General features: G+C 43.1%; 2 protein-coding genes across 2 annotated transcripts in view; both read right to left on the bottom strand.

Moving 5' to 3' along the window:
• LOC308284040 (histone H1-like) overlaps nucleotides 1–18,995 on the bottom strand; it is a gene marked incomplete at both ends in the record, with an annotated part of 409,737 nt that overhangs the window by 89,585 nt on the left and 301,157 nt on the right. The window lies entirely within an intron of this gene.
• The window catches only part of igf2bp1 (insulin-like growth factor 2 mRNA binding protein 1), a gene marked incomplete at both ends in the record, with an annotated part of 64,610 nt that continues 55,744 nt past the window's right edge, over nucleotides 10,130–18,995 (bottom strand). The window contains 10 exons of the mRNA XM_080724665.1: nucleotides 10,130–10,333; nucleotides 11,472–11,585; nucleotides 12,738–12,869; nucleotides 13,628–13,702; nucleotides 14,238–14,354; nucleotides 14,717–14,839; nucleotides 15,530–15,665; nucleotides 17,196–17,318; nucleotides 17,839–17,973; nucleotides 18,598–18,888. Coding sequence (XP_080580791.1) covers nucleotides 10,130–10,333; nucleotides 11,472–11,585; nucleotides 12,738–12,869; nucleotides 13,628–13,702; nucleotides 14,238–14,354; nucleotides 14,717–14,839; nucleotides 15,530–15,665; nucleotides 17,196–17,318; nucleotides 17,839–17,973; nucleotides 18,598–18,888 — 1,450 coding nt within the window. The remainder of the gene's footprint in view (nucleotides 10,334–11,471; nucleotides 11,586–12,737; nucleotides 12,870–13,627; nucleotides 13,703–14,237; nucleotides 14,355–14,716; nucleotides 14,840–15,529; nucleotides 15,666–17,195; nucleotides 17,319–17,838; nucleotides 17,974–18,597; nucleotides 18,889–18,995) is intronic.

Consider the following 18,995-nt stretch of genomic DNA (forward strand, 5'->3'; position numbering starts at 1 on the left):
TATGCCAGGGTTCCCCTTAAGAGAAGATTTGTCAAAATGTGTCAAACATGGCAGCTCACAACTACAAGCTTGGCATCTACAAGCTCACAACACTTTGCCATGGAACATGTTGTGCAGTACAGCTTTGGACACCTGAGGTTTCCACCCGACTGAGACAACATAATGCTTGTATTATTACACACCTGTGTCACCTCAAGACCTCAGGAGGGACCCATCCAATATCTCCCCAGAGGAGCCTCTTGCTGGTCATGGAGCAGGAGAGATGAGTTTAACCTTGGCCAGGAGGAGGAGATGGGCAGTGAGTTGGCCACCACTGCCGACCCACCATCGGGAGGGTGTTGAGGTTCAGAAACACCCAATGAAGAGATTGAAGACATGAACTCCTCCTGGCCAAGGCTACATTCACCAAACGTGAATGAAGGAGAAGCATCTTTAGATGTAATTGTAATCATAGAACACAATACATAATATAGCAATGTTGTTTTTACTGTAAGTTGGAAAATGACCCTTGTTTTACTACAACCAGGTCTACCGTATGGCAACATTTCTTTGTAGGTTAATCATCATGTATTTGACTGCTGATAGCACACACACACACACACACACACACACACACACACACACACACACACACACACAGAGAGAGAGATAGAGAGAGAGAGAGAGAGTCAAACAGAAAGCAGAAAGAAATGGCAAACTTACAGGTCCATTTTCTTGTCTTTTAATAACACATTCATATCTATGTTCTGTTTTGTTTACAAGGAGTTTTAAAACAAGTGTTGATGAGAGGACTAGAGGAATCAGGCAGGCAGAGGGTGAACGTCCATATACTGTAAATACCACAGTGCCCCCAAGTGGCTGGAGGGAGGCACTACAGAGACAGTAACCTTTTCTCACATCATCTCATCTCAGCTGTACATTGATAATCTTGTATTGTATGTTTTCATTGGCCTGAATCTATCTATGCAATGGTAGAATTCAAAGCCAGACAGGAGACCGGTCTTATTATGGAAGTCTTAACCAGCTACAGTGTTCACAATAATAACCTAATGTAATAGCATCATTCCCAAATAATAATACGTTTAATAGGGGTAATAATAATAACAATAATAATAATAATACAATAATGTATTTTCATTTGATCTCTTAAGAAGACCAGGGCAGACTTCATTAGAAGACCAGACTTTTTATGTCTGGGTCATCCATGGTGGCACAGTTAGATTTTAGTGCATTTCAATAAGAGAGTGAGAGAAGGTTCCACAATGCCCCCCTCTTTCTACCCCCACCCCATCTGGCTCCAAGGCCAGCCAATAACAACAGGTCCTTTACTTTTTCTTTATTTTTTAATGACTCATTAGAAGAATGGAAATAGAAACAAAACTGTGAAGAATTTAGAAAGAGAAAGGTTTTTGTCACCGCTATGGTTTAGGCAGGAGGAACCCCGCACAGGGCACTCTAGCTCAGGAGTAACGCCTAATTTATCCCCCGTCTTAACAATTGTGTCACATGACGAAAATCTCTACACAGGCACCCTGTGAGCTGTTTTCGGCGTGCAACACTGTCCTATAACGAAATATAAATCAGACTTGAGAGACAGAGAGAAACTAAGAGAAAGAAACAGAATTCTAAATGCATCCAAACACAACATATACAATCCTTTGTCATTTGGAGGAGGAAAAAAAAGCAATCAAAGAGTGAGGAAAAAAACAACAAAGCAACAAAAATAAAAGATGGACAATCTTGTTAAGGTTAAAAAGGCGTAAGTTTAATGAGGAACAAAAAAAAAAATCAAATCGTATAATGTATGAATGAATGAAATCTCTTTTTTTAAAGAAGAAAAAAAAAACTGGTGGTAAGTTCATCTCTCCTCCTTTCAGTTTATTTTCCCATGTAATAATCCTTTCAAAAAACAACTAATGGAAAAAGAAAGTAAAATCATCTTTGGAAGAAGTAAAAGTTATTTTATTTTAATAGACTATCACTACAGTATATGGAGATGCTGCTACCCAGTTAGATTATTTATCTAGAATTCATTTGAGCATTCCAATTGTTGTATTTTTTTTATTTTTTTATTTTGTTTTGTTCGTTTTTTGTGTCCTTTTTCAAAAAAGCTTTTTTTTTTTTTTTTTTTTCCTATTTTTTTCCTAAGAGGTAGATCAACAAAAATAATGACATGGTTACAGATATCGTGCCCCTTGATTCAGGAAGTGAAGTCACAGGTTGGGGGAATTCGGGCAGCAGGGCAGGAAGGAGGGAAGATTGTGGGTTGTGCAGGCCAGAACAAGGTTGCCGCCTGCTGTTGGGGCCTGCAGTTCACTGCAGTTTCACCCATGTTAACCTGTGCAATGATGCCAGATGACCATGAGGAAAACAATAGTCTAGAGATACGTTACATATTACACAAGAATTTGACCAAACACACATCATTGTGTGAGCAAAAATTGGGGATCCGTGATGTCGCACTACATGTTTACTTCCCAGACTGCAACATTGTGATATAAAGCAGAATTAATCCGTTCAAAGTCTGGAACTGAAATAAAAGCATTTACCGCTGAAACACTGATTTCCATCCTGGTGAATGAAGTGGACAGTGGAGTGTCTCCAGGTTTTAGTTTAAAACTAAATGCTGCTTTCCTGGTTCTCTGGGTCACGTGATAATTAGTAATGTGAGGGTTTGGTGGGAAGAGAGTTTGAAAGCATCATGTATGTTGAGGTCACGACAATTTGTTAAGCTTCCTCGTTTAGGAAAAGACCCACAACAGCAGTGAACAAAACACATACCATCTCCTTCTATGCCAATGCACTGCCCCCCTGCTGCCCTCCACTGCCATGCCCCCAACCCCAAATGGGTCCTTTTTTTCCTTTGTTTTCTTTCTTTCTTTTTTTAAGTCCCATCTTTAAGTCAGGGATGTAAAATGAAAATAAAAATAAATTAAAGTAAAAGAGGGGGAACATAATCATGACCATGACATGCACTGTGTCTTTTGTGTCTGCGTGTCTGTCTGTCTGTTTTGTCTGTCCGTCTGTCTGTCTGTATCTCACTCTGTCTGATCGACTGACAACCTGCTCTTGTCTCTTTTTCTTTATTTTTTTCTTTTTACAAAGGAGAAACAACATTAATGTTGTGGCTGACTTGTTTTATGAGGTAGCGTTCCTAGTTATGTGTCAAGAGGTTAGTTATGTCTTAATGAGCATCCCTTTGCCTCTGAGGCAGGGTAGAAAACGACACACTAGAAGACTGTGTGTCATCACAGCGAACTGTCCTCTACAAGAGCTAGGAGTCCTTCTGTCTGTCTGTCTGTCTGTCTGTCTGTCTGTCTGTCTGTCTGTCTGTCTGACTGTCTGTTGCCGTATAGTGACTTAACGCCTGTGAAGCAGGTCAACAGTTACAAACAACAACGTGCAACAGTCGCTCAAGCTCAGTGACTGAAATAATCTCACAGCGTCAGCTGGTAGTGATGCTATAGTTTGAATACATTTCGCTTGGTTTGTGATCATATTGCCAAGGAATTTCAAGAGGTTATAACAAAAAAACAAAACTTTTGAACAAGAAACTTGGTTGAAAACAGCCTCAGTCATTTCTTGTTGAAGTTTCAGTATCATTAAAAAAACGTTTGACATCTCTTAAAAGCATAATTATCTGCTAAAACGGTAAGATTTATGTATTTATTTATTTATATATAGCTTGAAGAAATAAGGCTGTCTGAATACATTAATAATTAGCTACACTTGACAGTTTGTGGTTTCAGATTCAAAAATTGTGTCAGGGCTATGTCTGCTCGCCAATACATGCATCAACTCACTTGGTATGAAAGAGGAGAAAGCCATTTCTATTTTCCGAACAGATTAGATTACATACAGTATAAGTACAGAATAGGTATATGTTTCAAAGCTGACCGTCTTAAAGATGTCTTAAAGAACCACAGATAATCCAGTTTCACATGTGCAGACAACCCTGGAGATCAGGTAGGCCTATGTGCCCCAAAGGGTCACCAATCAACAATCTGATTTTGTCTGTCCCTGGGTGAACGCAAACCTTTTGCTGGAGGCGTTGAGTTACGATATTGTGTGACAAACCAGTGAGTAGCAGGATTTTTGTGTTTGTCTCTGCAGTCTCAACAGCCCTTTAAATGCATACTGTATTTTTTTCTCTCTCTTTTTTAATACCGTGAAAATTACAAGACAAAAACTAAAGCGTTTAGGTGCCATCCTGAGACCTCTCCTCAAAAGATGTTAATGTTCTTCAAAGGTTCATTATATTTGCGAACTTTCAAGATGTCGGCTTTGCTTCTCAAAATGTCTGATTAACATTTTGGAATGAAACCCACCATTAGTGTTTGGCACCGTTATCGTCACCTAATGGGGTAGGCCTACACAGTTTGAATAAGCCGCTTTTGTTAGGAAATCTGTGCATTAGAAAAGACAGGAAACAAAAACTCTAAAAAAATAAGAATGTGTCCCTTTTCATTTTCCAAAAAACTAGAGAATTGGAAAATGTTTGGAACAAAGGTGATGCTTCAAATATGTAGTTTGTTTGTTTTTGTCCGAACAGAAGTTTGCAAAACGAACACGACGTAGGCCAGCGAGAGAGAGCGTTCCTGTCCGCTCCAAAACGAAATGAGTTTCATAAAACAAAAGAAATACAAAATGTCCTCCTCTTCTGCTGAACTAACAGAGGGGCACAAAAAAGAGGAAGAGAGAGGGAGTGTTTTAGGATGGGAAGATGAAAAGAATAAAGGAGGGGAGAGGGAGAGATGATGAATGTCACATTTCATTGGAGAGAGAGAGTGTGCGTGTGCGTGTGTGTGTGTGTGTGTGTGTGTGTGTGTGTGTGTGTGTGTGTGTGTGTGTGTGTGTGTGTGTGTGTGTGTGTGTGTGCGTGCGTGCAAGTGTGTGTATGTGTGTGTGTGTGTGTGTGTGTGTGTGTGTGTGTGTGTGTGTGTGTGTGTGTGTGTGTGTTTGTTTGTGTGCAAACTCTCCTGCCCATTCTAGTTGTAATAATAAAAGGCTTCAAAGTCTTTCCGACATCTCTCATTTCTGTTACAGGTCAGCCATTAACCCTGCACCCTCCTCCCTCTTCCATCCACACACACAGACAGACGCACAAACACCTTTCCTCCTCCCCTCCTTACTAAAGTTGCATTACATCTCAGATGTTATTTATAGGAGGTTCTCAATCTTCGATAGATTGACGTTTGTCGTCATATTTCATCAATTAGTGCAACAGTATATGTCCCCAGATGTCATGTCCAAAATAAAGCTTGCTGTATTCTTAAAAACAAAACCAAAAAGATAAAATAAAAGAACATTCAACTAAACAAATAAAATAAACCAAAAGTAGAATAACATTAAAACAAAAAAATCTACGTTATGTAGCCAGTTTAAATGGCTGCAGGCTGAAGAATGAATTCTAAACAGCGGTGTCTTGGTGTTTGTGAACAGAGCTCTATGGGTTGGAGAGAGAGAAAGCAACTTCATGGTCTCAAAATGTTGACATTACGAGTTCTGTCCATGACAGGCCTGTTCTTTGTAATCAGTCCTGCAAATTAAGCCAATTAGCAGAAACTGTGTAGGCCTATCATCTTTGAATTTGTACTGTCCCGGTGTGTTTACACAAACATACAGCACAGTCTTTATAGTAGAATGTGTGGTTACAACTTTTTGCTTTCCGTTGAAATTTAAGCCCTATTTACAAGCGTTAATCTTCATACATGGAAAAAAGTGATTGCTGGTGTTTGTCTTGGCAGGGCAGTAATCCATGCAGAACTAGAGTGGTATAGCTGCCTAGGTGACCTTGAAACATTTTCACCTAAAAAAGAAAATGCCCTAACATAGAGATGCCAGAGTTGATGAGGTTGAAATGCCAGATCAAACCGTGTTTGTATGCAACATAAACAGGGGTCATCAACATGCTGGCTTGTGGTGGACATTTTTGTCAAAATTGAGTGGACAATAATATTACCAGAAACACATAAAGAGATAGCCCTGAATGACCATAACAGGTCCGAAACTCTGTGAGTGTACAAATGGAACCAAATGGGTCCTTACGGGTCCATCTGGTTCCATTTATACACTCTCAGAGTTAAGGGGAACCACTTGTAAGCTACTAATGGACTCTTGTGGACATTCAGTAATTGGGTCTTATGGTCAAAATAAGAACATTATACTGTAATAATGTGTAAAAAAAAAAGTCTTGCCACAGACACATTTGTCTGTGTACGGACATGTCGATGACCCCTGAACACTATGCGTTAACATCCGTTGCCATGTTTTGTTGACTCGTGAAGTTGCCATCTCTTTGACAAAAATGGAAGCATAGAAACAACAGAATATAGACTTGTTGCCTGTCGAAGGTGAACTACTGTACTTTGGGGGAGCTGCTGATGTTTGATGTTGGCAAGCGTGAGAAATAGGTAAGGCAAGGCAAGGCAAAAAAAAAGGAGACAAACTGATCACCTGGCAGTGTCGTTCAACCATCTGACTAAAGCCTGATTTATACGTTGTCACGTGACACAGCATAAATTAGGCGTCATGATTCTCTACTCTTACAACTACAACAGCTCCAACCCTCTGTGGATTTGTATGCATTTTTTTTTCCTCAAATGAAAACTTTTGTTTCTCCTATTTCAAAAATACAAAAGTGTTGCAATGGCAATCGTTATGTACAGCTTTCCATTGATTATTTTTGTGTTGCGGTTTTCTTTCCTTTTTTTCCAACTCTCTTGCTTTATTTGCTCCCATTTTTAAAGGTTCCTTGATTTCTCCTCTGTCAGTCGTTCGCTGACAAGAGGACCATAGGGTCTTGTCCTACTTTTTTCTGCTTTTTTCCCCCCACCCATCCACTTCCCCACCACGAAAATCAACACTTAAATCCAACTTAACACAAAGCACACACTCTTTCAACCATAAACACACATATGTGCACGTGTACGTATGTGCGTGTGCGTGTTTGTGTGTGCGCGCGCACCTATGCACCTATGCACCTATGCACGCACACACGTGCACACACACCCACACCCACACCCACACACACACACACACACACACACACACACACACACACACACACACACAGCCAACAGGGAGCGTTTGAGGTGTAGTGGTCAGTGCACAGGCAATAAATATTCACATTCAGTGTAGTCAGAGCTAGTTAAGGTGTGTGTACAGGTAGCTTTTCTTATACAGTTACATTGCTCTCCGGCACAGACCATTGATGGACCGTTACTGCTGTGCTCCAATGCAACTCATAACTGGAACGCTTCCGCCCCCCCAGTGATGTCATTTGAAGGTCTGGAGGAAATGTTTGATCTTCAAACACCAAACATGGGACACTACAGAGTTAAAGTGATTTTGTTGCGACAACTTTATAATCTCACAGATCTCGCTTTGGGCCAGAAGCGTTGCTGTTTTGAGTTACTTTAGGCGCTTGTTGAGCACTCTCAAAAGTTTGGCGCTTTGTGATGAGATCATCACAATAAGGCAGGAAAGGAAGGTCCCTTCAGGGCACAAGGCAACGATGATCACACACACACACATATGGAGAGAGAGGAGTATTGTCATTAGAAATAAGGCATCAGCCAGGTGTGCCCTGAGGACATATTCCTCGGAGGCAGCATGTTTATACTTTAGCGGTTATCACAGCTTGTATTACAAACACATTTTAACAATAGTCATCCGTCGAGTAGACGTCAATAGCTAGTGAACTCTCAGATGTCGTGTGTGTGCGGTCACCAACCAATGCACTTTAGGAATCTTCCTCTCAAGTAACACCACTCCCCATTGGCCAATTATTCCGTCTTCCAAGAAACGGATGCTCCAATCACACTTCAGGAAGACCCAGAGGTTGCTACACACCCCCCCCCCCTCCCCCCCCCCCCCCCCATACAAAGGCAAGATGGCACTCGGTCTTTCATCTCTCCTCTGCTATAAAGCACAACCTCCTCGTCATCCTGAGCACATGCATCCAACAACACATCGAAAAAACAGAAAAAAATACCCAAAGCAACAAGACAAAACCTAAAAAAAATACTTTTTTTCCTTAAAAAAATAAAAAATATTCAGGACTCTCAGCTTTTCTTTTTTTTTCTTCTTTTTTTCTCGTATAAAACACCAGCAAGCAAAACCAAAACAAAAGTTAGGAATACTGAGGTAACTTACACCCTGAGGTAGTTTTTTTTTTCTTTTTTTTGTTTTTCATCTCATTTCTTCTCTAATCTGTTCTAGTCTTGGCGAGAGCGTCCAGTCTTTGACCCCGCCCCTCATTATCATACGCAGGCGGGGTCTGGAGTCTCCGCCCACAGGCCTTCGGCAGATTGGGAGAGAGAACGAAGAAGCCGCTCCCCATCTTTCTGATTTCACCATTTCCGAGCTCAAGGCAAGGAGCTTCTGGGAGACACAAGGCGTTATTTCTCAGCTAGATTCAATCAAGGTTCACCATGGACCAATTTGGTCTTTTTCAAGCATTCATCATTGTGAAAAGATGGACACCCAGATCATCTTTGTGCTGTTGTTAATCAATGCAAACATGAAACAGACCTCAGTGCTAGATGTTCTAAGGAAAGCCAGCACCATCTGAAGAAAAAGAACCCTCTCTGTCCAAGTTGAACCTTAAACCTGAGACTGAGAACAAAGCCTGATAAGACAATGAGCAGATGATATCAGACACGCCATGTCTGTCTGTCATTGTAGGACTTAAATGGCAGCCTGTACTCCATTGCCTTCAATGCACTCACTCAAGGGGCCGGGCTAACTCACATATCATATATATATAATATATATAAAATATGCCATTTAAGGTGCGGGCCGCCTGCCAGCTAGCATAGCTGCTGGCAGCTTGTCATTTATTCTTTTAAAACACATCCTTGGTGTTCTAACGGTTCCACATCGAGAAGCTAAGGCGCTGCAATAAAACTGCAGGTTTAGCCGCGGCCTCCGCTAACCTTACTGTCTCTCACTGTGCCATCCGTCACCACACAACTGAACCCTCACTCACACCTGGCTCTGACCGTGGCCACGGCATCATCATAGCAACGCATCGCAGAGCCAGGGACTGGGGGGAAGGCAAGATGGCGGGACACAGTGTTTAATAACAATTCCATGAAGATTATTTATTTACAACCTCATATTTTATTTTTTCTCTTTTCTTTCACTTTTTTTTTTCTCTAGCCCCTCCGTTAGTTGGAGGGGCATTCAAAGAGCAGTGTTAACATCTACGGCCCCTCTGCTAAACTCTCATTGGCTGAGGGATAGGGGCGGGTGGGGCTTTTTTCTTGCCAGACCTTTGACCTATCCCGTGCAGCCACTGCAGCGGTTTCCTCATCCTCTCTCCCGGCTCCGCCTCACTGCATTCTATCAATAATAGCTCTGAATAAAACATTTCTATACATATATCTCTATCTTAAAAAAAAACACCCTTAAAATAAAGGACTGTCTGGAGATGTCTGGAGAGGTTTCGAAAGGGGAGACAGAAGGGCCCACGTGAACGACTCCCAGCATGTCTCAGAAGACACTGATCTCCTGTACCAGAGGCCAGAGCCAACATGAGCTATAACCTCTTCAATTCTAGGCACTGCGGTGGATTCCGAACACATCTGGACAGGCGTGAGCAACAGGTGCTACGGCGTAGGCTCCGTCCTCGTCGTAGCAGAATCGCGCGGGCCGTGTTGCGCACGCCTGTCCAGTGGCATTCAGAGTCATACGAGGAGCTGGTCGGGGCTCTGCTAAGGCACGCTGAGAGGACAACACCCTTTAACCCCCGCTGTCTCTCTCCATCCATTCCTTCATCCCTCCATCTTCATTCAGTCTCTCTTTCTGGCCTGGCATCTCGTCTCTGTTCTCAAGTTTTATTTTCTTTCCTCTCTTTTTTTTTATTCATTTCGTTTAGCTTTTTCTCTTTTTTCTTATTTTTAATTCCTTCTCACTCTCTCTTTAAAACGTCTTCTCTTTCTTTCTGGCTAGTGGGCATAACCCCTCCCTCTTTTACATCACTTCCTGTCTAATCGCTGGGTCCGTGTGTCGTTCTCCTGTTTCCGTCCTGTCTTTCGTCCGTCCATTATGTCTTGTTTGTCCGTCTGTCCGTCAGGCAGGGTGGTGGCCCACGCCCTTCAGGGCGGGCTGGCCGGGGGGCCCCTCACTTCCTGCGTGGCTCCTGAGTCACTCCCTCGCGCGGGGGGCCTCCCATCTCTGTGAGGCCCTGGGGGTGGGGCCCGGGTCCTCCTCCGTCTCTCATCCCTCCGTCTCTCATCCCTCCGTCTCTCATCCCCCCGTCTCTCATCCCCCCTTTCTGCTGCTGTTTCACCTGGGTCAGGATGTCCCGGATCTTCCTCTGCGCCAACTGGACATCGGAACGACAAGGGGGCAGAAGGTTTCAAGTTAAGAATCCCCCGTTTGAATTACATATGAAATCGCTGCTTCCAAGCGTCGCTGTCCCCGCTCTGTCCCGTCTATCTGTCCTTTAGGGCAGGGGTTTTCAAAGTGGGTGACGGGGCACCCTGGGGTGCCGTGATGGCAGTCCAGGGGTGCCGCGAGATAATTTGATAATATTTGGAATTCATCAATATCACTACATCAAAATCACTTCACTATGCTTAGTAAAACAGACCTGATTTGCACTGCACTTGATGAGTTATTTTTCCATCTACGACAGCTCTCTTCACCAAAAATAGCAGATCTACAAGCTCACAATGGGTCACGTTGTGAATAGGCATGCTGGGGTTCAAGTGGATAAACATCAAGTATAACGTTATTTTCAGTCAGTTCTGATGGAAACGGATATTTCTCCAATATGATGTAACATTCTAAAAATTAACAGTGTAACTCAGGGGTGCCGTAGATGAAAAAAGTTATTTACAGGGGTGCCCTGAAACAAAAAAGTTTGAATACCCATGTTTTAGGGAAAGGCCGATATCTACTCAAATGTGACATCACAATGAACAATGGCATCGTGCTATTGTAGTGTGTTAAAAAAATAAAACATCATTATTCATGTGGTGTGTGCTGGAGGTCTGTGTAAAAGGCGTGAGGTCATTTATTTATTTTATTTTTTATAATTTTTATCCCACGATTTTGCAACCCATTTTCACCCAGTGCCAGTTGCCTATGTAATCCTGGGCTCTGCTCTCCCTCTGCCGCGCCTGGGGAGACAACGGACTGACCTCATGCTTCCTTCAATGCATGAGTAGCCCAAGTTGTTTCTTTTCACCTGACAGGGGGGATTTCCCCACGATGGACGTAGCGCGTGGAAGGAACACGTTATTCCAACCAGTTCCTTTCCCCTCCATCAAGCGCCCCGGCTGGCCAGGGGGAGGCATTATTGAGACCAGGATTACTGCATGTTTTTGTGAGGGTATCAACCCAAGGAGACACGGGGAGAACATGCAAACTCCACACAGAAAGGCCCTGTCGCCGACCCCAACTAGGGTGCAAGGTCATTTATGGTTACGAGGTGTAACTGTACAGGGATATACGTATACCTGACTGGCGTAGAAGTGTCCGATGATCTTGACGATGACCTGGTCGTTTTCGTCGGGGGTCTGCTCCCTGGGAACCACCACCTCAGCAGCAGTCAGGTTCTGAAGCTCATTCACCTGGTAACACACACGGACACATGGATATAGGACACCTGCCTCTCTGCAGTCGCTACAGCTGTAAAGGCTCACTGTCATCACAACTCCCTGTAGTAGCTACAGGCATGGTATCCGCACGCACTTCTAAAGTACACATTTAAAACCTTTGAAGACATTTTAATACCTCTAAAAATAAAGAAATAATACCACTACGGCGGGAAAAGAACCGATAGTTAGGGCTGAAGTTATGGACAACATTTAATATCTTGATATTGATGCCAAATAGCTCAATATTGATACAATATAATAGGTTCACATTTGTTATTTGATACTTTTAAGTGTAGCAACAGTGACAACAAGTATTCTTAAAGTAATTGCATTGTATATTGTATAGTGTATTCCTTGAAAAAGGAATTTGAGTTAAAAATGTTTGCTTAAAATATACATTCAAGATTTTCATGATTTAAAAAAAATCTGATCTACAAGCTCATTGCATGTCACACGAAGTGGACATGCAAAACATGTCCATGGTCAGATATTGAACAGACCATCTATATCTAGATAGGTTCTTAACCAACTGCCCTGATGCTACAATTCTGGATAACATTCGATGCATTTTATTTATAACGCATTTGACATTCTTGCCGTTTTCTTCCTGCTGTTCTTTCCTTGTGTCCTTTTTTTTTCCTGTATTTTGGACCTGATCGGTTGACGTACTGCCTTCCTTCCTACTGTATACTACAGGAGTTAATAGCAGATACTGTATACAAATACAATCTCGTAGCGTGGCACTAAGTGCCGCATTATGAGCTTGTAGATCTAGTTTTGAAAAACTCAGGGGTCCCTGAAATAACATTTGAGATGGGGGTCCGCGGTCAAATACATATAATTCTAGGGGTCCTTGGCATTACAAAGTCTTAAGTTAAAACCGTGATCCTGTGTTTCACCATACAGGGACAACAACTAGTAACGTTTCCCTCTGTATCCTATCGGGGTTACAGTGTCAGATCAAACGGCTACAGTAACCCATCTAGAATCTCCGTCTTTGTATCCCCATGCGCTGTGACCTTGCAGATCTGCCATACAGAATGTTTGAACATTTTCGCTTAGAATGACAAGCCCAAAACCGCCAGGTTGAAATTGCGTAAAAGCATTTTTCTTCTCCCGACTCACCGTCTTGCCTCCCTTGCCAATCACCCTGCCGGCAGCGGCAGCAGCCACTTTGATGTGTGTTTCCAGTTTGACTTCCTCCTTCGGCCCAAAGAAGTTCTCCTCCTTAAGCTTGCCGTAGATTCTGCCCTGAGCCTGTGGGGGGAGACAAATTGCAATTTACAATTTAGGCATTTGGCAGACGCTCTTTATCCAGAGCGACTTACAATAAGGTAATATACCGGTACATCAATACATCAATATCAATACAAGGTAATACATCAATACATCAACACGTATACATTGAATGCATTGAAAAACGTAGGTAGACCATGCACCCCTTCAGTAAAAAAGTTTATAAAAAATAAAATAAATATATAAAAAATGCTACCTAAATTACATGTATGGTCATTGAGGATAAGCAAGTGCTAGAGTCTGAAGAGGTGAGTCTTCAGACTATGGCGAGTGAGTCTGCAGGTCAAAGTGCAACAGGGAGTTTATTCCACATTGGGGGCCAGGAGGGCAAAGAGTCTTGGACGAGTGGATCCACAAGACAAATTTGTTTTACTATGGCTGAATATCTATGGTTGAATCAAGAAATAGGCTTTATTTGTCACTCACTCAAATATTGTACTTTTTACTCCACTACAATTATTTGAAAACTGTATTTACTCGTTACTTTGTAGTTTTGTATTATTAATACAAAACATGCATTAACCACTTTATCCCTGCTATACTTTGGCTGTTTGAACTACCGATCTACAAGCCGATCATTTACATAAACATCATGTATAGGTGGTGTTTTGTATGGGAAGGCAGCTAAATCAAGTGAAATCTGAAATAAAATATAAGAGGTCATGGGCTATGATGTGAAGGTCAAGAAGGTCAAATTAAGTGGTGGCCCCTGTTGGTACCTTGAACTGTGCCTCGGGTGGTCCTGAAACTATCACCATCCTCATCTTAGAGTCTGGAGCCTCTGCAGGAGCAATCTGGAGAGGAGAGGAGAGGAGAGGAGAGGAGAGGAGAGGAGAGGAGAGGAGAGGAGAGGAGAGGAGAGGAGAAAGAATCATCAAACACCTGCTGTTGTTTTTACCTCTCGCTTTACGTATTCAGTGTTGAGCAACATGTTCAGTATCGCATTCTATGTGTTCAGTGAAGTATAAAGTAATATATTGAACAAATGTACTCATGTACGCAAATGTAATGTGTGTGTGTGCGCGTGAGTGTGTGTGTGTGTGTGTGTGTGTGTGTGTGTGTGTGTGTGTGTGTGTGTGTGTGTGTGTGTGTGTGTGTGTGCCATGCAATGCAATGCAATGCACCGCAACACAACATAGCGGCTTTGGGGGCTTGTTGGACATTGGCAAAAGGTGTTAGCGTTTCTCAAGCTTGAGTTTGGTTCCCTCGTTCTGGTGTATGATTGTCCTGGGGAAGAAGCTCTTTGTAATCTACCTCTAGCGCAAAATGTTTGCGTTGCGTTGCGTTGCGTTGCGTTCATTACATGTTCATTACATGTTCATTACATACCTTGATGGAAGCCCCAGCGAAGCGACTCAGCTGTTTGATATGCTGTCCTTTCTTGCCAATGATGGCCCCCACTGCCTGGGCCGGGATGTACACATGAACTGTCTCCTGCTCTGGAGCCTGGAGACACGCGCACAAGTCTTTTAGCTGCTGATGCTTTGCAAAGGTGAATTATTCATGTTCCTTAAAAGAGATGGAGTAGCTCAACAACACTTGTTGTTTCCTACTTAATCTGACACTCTGCATGTGGTTAAGATGCTGTGTGACCATTTAGTCTAGTGGGAAGAAGGGGGTATCATGCATCCCCATAATTATACTTCTAATCAGTGTTTCTATATAGGAAAACATGATGACAAAATGATGAACTATGTCATACCCCCTTCTTCCTACTCTACTAATTTAATGGTTGTTTAGTCATTAATAGCATTAATTTAGTAACATAATAATAAAATACATACGTCATCCATGTAATGTCCACTTACACCGAAGGAGCCATAGGGGGCGCCAGGGTTGGAGTTTCCTGGTGGGGGAGGGGGCATGGAGGAGGAGGGAGGGAAGAGACCCAGAGCGCCCAGATTCAGACCCGGGATCAGGTGAGTCTGTTGCTGGAGAAGAGACAGAATCCTTTGTTAGGAAGGCGGGTTTGTGCGTGCGACGTGCATGCGTGTGTGTGCTTATTGTGTCCGTATGACGTATGTACATGTGATTTGTAGAGGTGGGACGTTCGCAAACGGGTAGTCTTTTGGAACGGCTCTTTGAAATGAACGATGGGATCTGGTTCGCAGGAAAGGGAGCCGTTCCTTTTTTTGAGTAGGGGGAGTAAATTCTTAGTAATAGTATCAATACTGCAATGTAGAAATACTATGTTACAAGTAAAATTCTTGAATTCCAAATGTACGTTGAGTAAAGGTACAAAGGTATTGGTATCAAAATGTACTAGTACCAATAGTAGAAAGTACTCATTATGCAGAATGTCCCATGCCCTTTCGCAGGTTTTCCAATGAATAAAATGTAGAAAAAATCATCTAAAAATAGACGATCTACAAGCTACAATGGGTCGCAACGCGACGCATTGTGAGCTTGTAGATCGGCTATTTTCAAATGGCCGAAATATATATGTCCGAAATGTATGGCTGAATTGATTTGTAATTATAATCAAAATCTACAAAGCAACTAGTAACTAAAATGAGCCAGTCTTTTGACCGGCTCTAGGAAAGGAACGGATCCCAGAGATCCGGCTCACTTCAAAGAACCATGAATCCCATACATCTCTAGGGATTTGTTGTCAAACTCACATTCATAGCAGCGATGTCGTTATCATAGGCCTCCCTGACTTTCTTCATGACCTCCACCTCAGCCAGACAGCAGGCTGCGATCTCTCCCTTCACTGTGATGGTCCTCTCTGGGTTGTAGAGGGTCAGGTCCTGGAGTCTGGAGCAAATAACCACACGACAAAACCAGTTACCAGTCGGAACGCGACCTCAGACTACTGTGATCAGGGGCTACTAACTATTGCTACCTGTAATAGCAGTAGTACCAATATAGACTGGAAATGGCATTCCCTCTCTGCAGAGTCAGGTCTGGCAGCCTATAGACACCTAAAGGAGCTGTTCACCCAAAGAATGTGTTATTTCCTAACAATTAAACACCATATAGAGCATTGCAGCGGAAGTAGTTTGCTGGTCCCACAGAAAAAATCTCCCATTCGTTTTCCCCATAGACTTTTACAAAAATATGTATAACAATTATGTTAAGCCTAGAACCAAGCCATCCAGGAGGGCAGTGAATCATGACCATAAAACCTTTGATCCCATATGAAAACATATATTAATATTTCATTATTTTATATACTACATTTAATAAATACTCTTTTTAGCGATTTTCTAAATGTTCTTTTCATAGAAATAAAGGTTTCATGTTCATGATTCACTGCCATCCTGGATGGCTTGGTTCTAGTCTTAACATAATTGTTATAAATATTTTCGTGAACGTCTATGAAGGAATGAACGGGAGATTTTTTAATGGGACCAGTAAACCACGCCCACTGCGAAGCTCTACGAAGCCTTGAATTCATGGATATTCAGGGGCCAAGCCTGAATTCATGTGATTATTTACCTTGTTTATTAAAGTCGCTCTTGATAAGAGCCTGTGCTAAATGTGCTAGTGTGCTAAATTGTAAATTGTAATTCAAAGTGTAGGTAGAGAGGCCACCAAGGAGCCAGACGTTTCCCGGTTCTATCCGCGCATCGTATCCACGTGTCCTTGAACAATACATTGAGGCGCTGTTTAGACGAGAATGGTCTCTGGAGAAAACGTCAAAATATGAACCATAGCGTTTATGCAGGACACAAGAGTCTCGCTCGTCTCAGTTGTCACGTCAGGGGAGAGTGTTTTTACAGGTCTTTCAGTCCGAGTGTATCAAAAAAGCAACCGCGTTAAGGCAGCTGAAGCTTGTGAGTAGCCATGAGGCACGGGTGTGTGTCGATATTTCAACATAACATTTGTTCTACGTCCCAGTATTTCGACGCGGGTGAATGTTAACCTGGTGAAATGCTAACCTGCCGACGCTGGCGAGTATAGCTAACCTGCCGACGCTGGTGTATGTTAACCTTTATGCCTAAACCTAACCCTAACCTCAGTAACCCAGACGCTGGCGAGTAGCTAACCTGCATGCCAACGCTGGTGAATGTGAACCTTTATGCCTAAACCTAAACCTAACCTCAGTAACCCAGACGCTGGTGAGTAGCTAACCTGCCGACGCTGGTGACCCTCCCGTAGTCGAAGTAATGACACACAGAAATAGCGAGATTTCACCGGCATGCACTCTACAGCGTTTACAATCACGTTGGTGTCTCTGTGTAAAGTGAGAACGTGCAAAGTGAGAACGGCACCTTGACGTTTTCTGTTAACATATCGTTAACGTAAACGTGGCCTGAGGGAGCATGTGTATGCGTGTCTTACGGGGAGATGGTAATCTTTGTGTCCGTATCCTGTTCCACTTTCTTCAGGTTGCGTCCCTCCTTTCCGATGAGTCGACCGACAAAGTTGTTGTGAGCCAGAATCTTCAGAGGGACCTCCTCTGCGCTGGAACACAAACACACGTCTAGCATGAGTTGACGGTTGAAGTCAGTTTGAAATAGAGTTCCACATAATTTCCGCATGTCATGCACTGCTCTACCCTTTTGCAGCTTCTATAAGTCAAGGCTTTCATCTTGATTTATAGAAGCAAAACTGAAGCTAAAATGAAATAAATACTAAAGTAGAACAAGCCAGTTCATAGAAGAAAAACAATTTATGCACTTGTAAAACGAACTACAAATAAAACTAAAGTATTAGAAAAAAGAATTCTCTGGTGTATCCAGAGACATTAAAGCCCCCTGACTGCAAATTTTACTTTCTGTTTTTCCCACCATGTGTTCCCACCAAACCACGTATGTGTGGTTTGAATGGGAACAGTGTGAGCAGAGATAATAGTATGTCACTTTGAAGCCTGATTTAAATACTTACAGTAGTGCCAGGGGGACACACCCAAAATAGCCAATCTGACAAGCTCACAGCTGTATGATGTCTTATGTAACATGTCTGTAGCGTGTTTTAAACCTACGTCTTGGTGTCTTTAGCCTCCTGCTGCATGATTTCCAGGATCATGCGGCAGGCGGCGGAACAGCCCTCGGGGGTGGAGTGGATGCTGATTGGCTTCTCGGCCGCGCCAGCGTTCTCTTTGCGGTGCACGTCGATCCTACAACGACCAATCAGAAACCACAATTTCGGAGTCACTTCAGGTTCACTTGTGAAAACATACATGCGCGCGTGCATGCACGTGCGTACACATGCACGGCATGCACACACAGGGGTCACAAGTGGGGGGAAAGTGGGACTGAGTAGTAATACTTTAGCTATTGAAAAATAGCAGATATACAAGCGCCGCGCTGCGAGCTTGTAGATCTGCTGTTTTTGAAAAGTCGTGAAAATGTGTGCACATCTTTGAATATATGTATTTTTTAAGCAAACATTTGTAACTCAAATTTTGCTTCCAGGGGGTTCCTGGAACTAAATATTTTGAGATGGGGGGTCCGTGGCCAAATACATATCATTGTGGGGGTCCTTCACATGAAAAGGTTTGAGCACCACTGACACTGATTTTTCAAAAATAGCAGATCTACAAGCTCACTGTGAGCTTGTAGATCTGCTATTTTTCAATAGTTAAAGCACAAAATGTGAGTGAATCCTTGTACCCAGGGCCCAGAATTTGGCACGCGCACACACACACACACACACACACACACACACACACACACACACACACACACACACACACACACACACACACACACACACACACACAGGCACCGGCGACACTCACTTGCTCTGAGTCTGTTTGGTGATGTTGCGGATGGTCGCGCCCTCCTTGCCGATGATGGCCCCCACATACTGCGTGGGCACCAACAGCCTCAGGGGGATGTCAGCGTGCTGGTGTTTAGGGGGCATTCCAGAGCCGGGGGACCCCCCGCGGGGGCCGCGTGGACCATAACCTGGGCGGCGGCCGTTGTCTGGCCCCCGCCGGTCTCCTTCCAGCTCAGAGGTCTCGTCCGGGATGTAGGAGACGCGCAGCGCGTTGTTCTCAAACTGGTAGCCGTTGAGCTTCTGGATGGCCCTGGGAAACAAGACAGTTTGAATACATAATAAGATAGGGCTGGGACGATATGGGTTGCTCACGATACGATATCTGTGGCGATGTGTGGCCCTCGATAACGATAATAT

The sequence above is a fragment of the Nannobrachium achirus genome, assembly GCF_963921795.1.
Source record: "Nannobrachium achirus genome assembly, chromosome: 4".
Taxonomy (NCBI): domain Eukaryota; kingdom Metazoa; phylum Chordata; class Actinopteri; order Myctophiformes; family Myctophidae; genus Nannobrachium; species Nannobrachium achirus.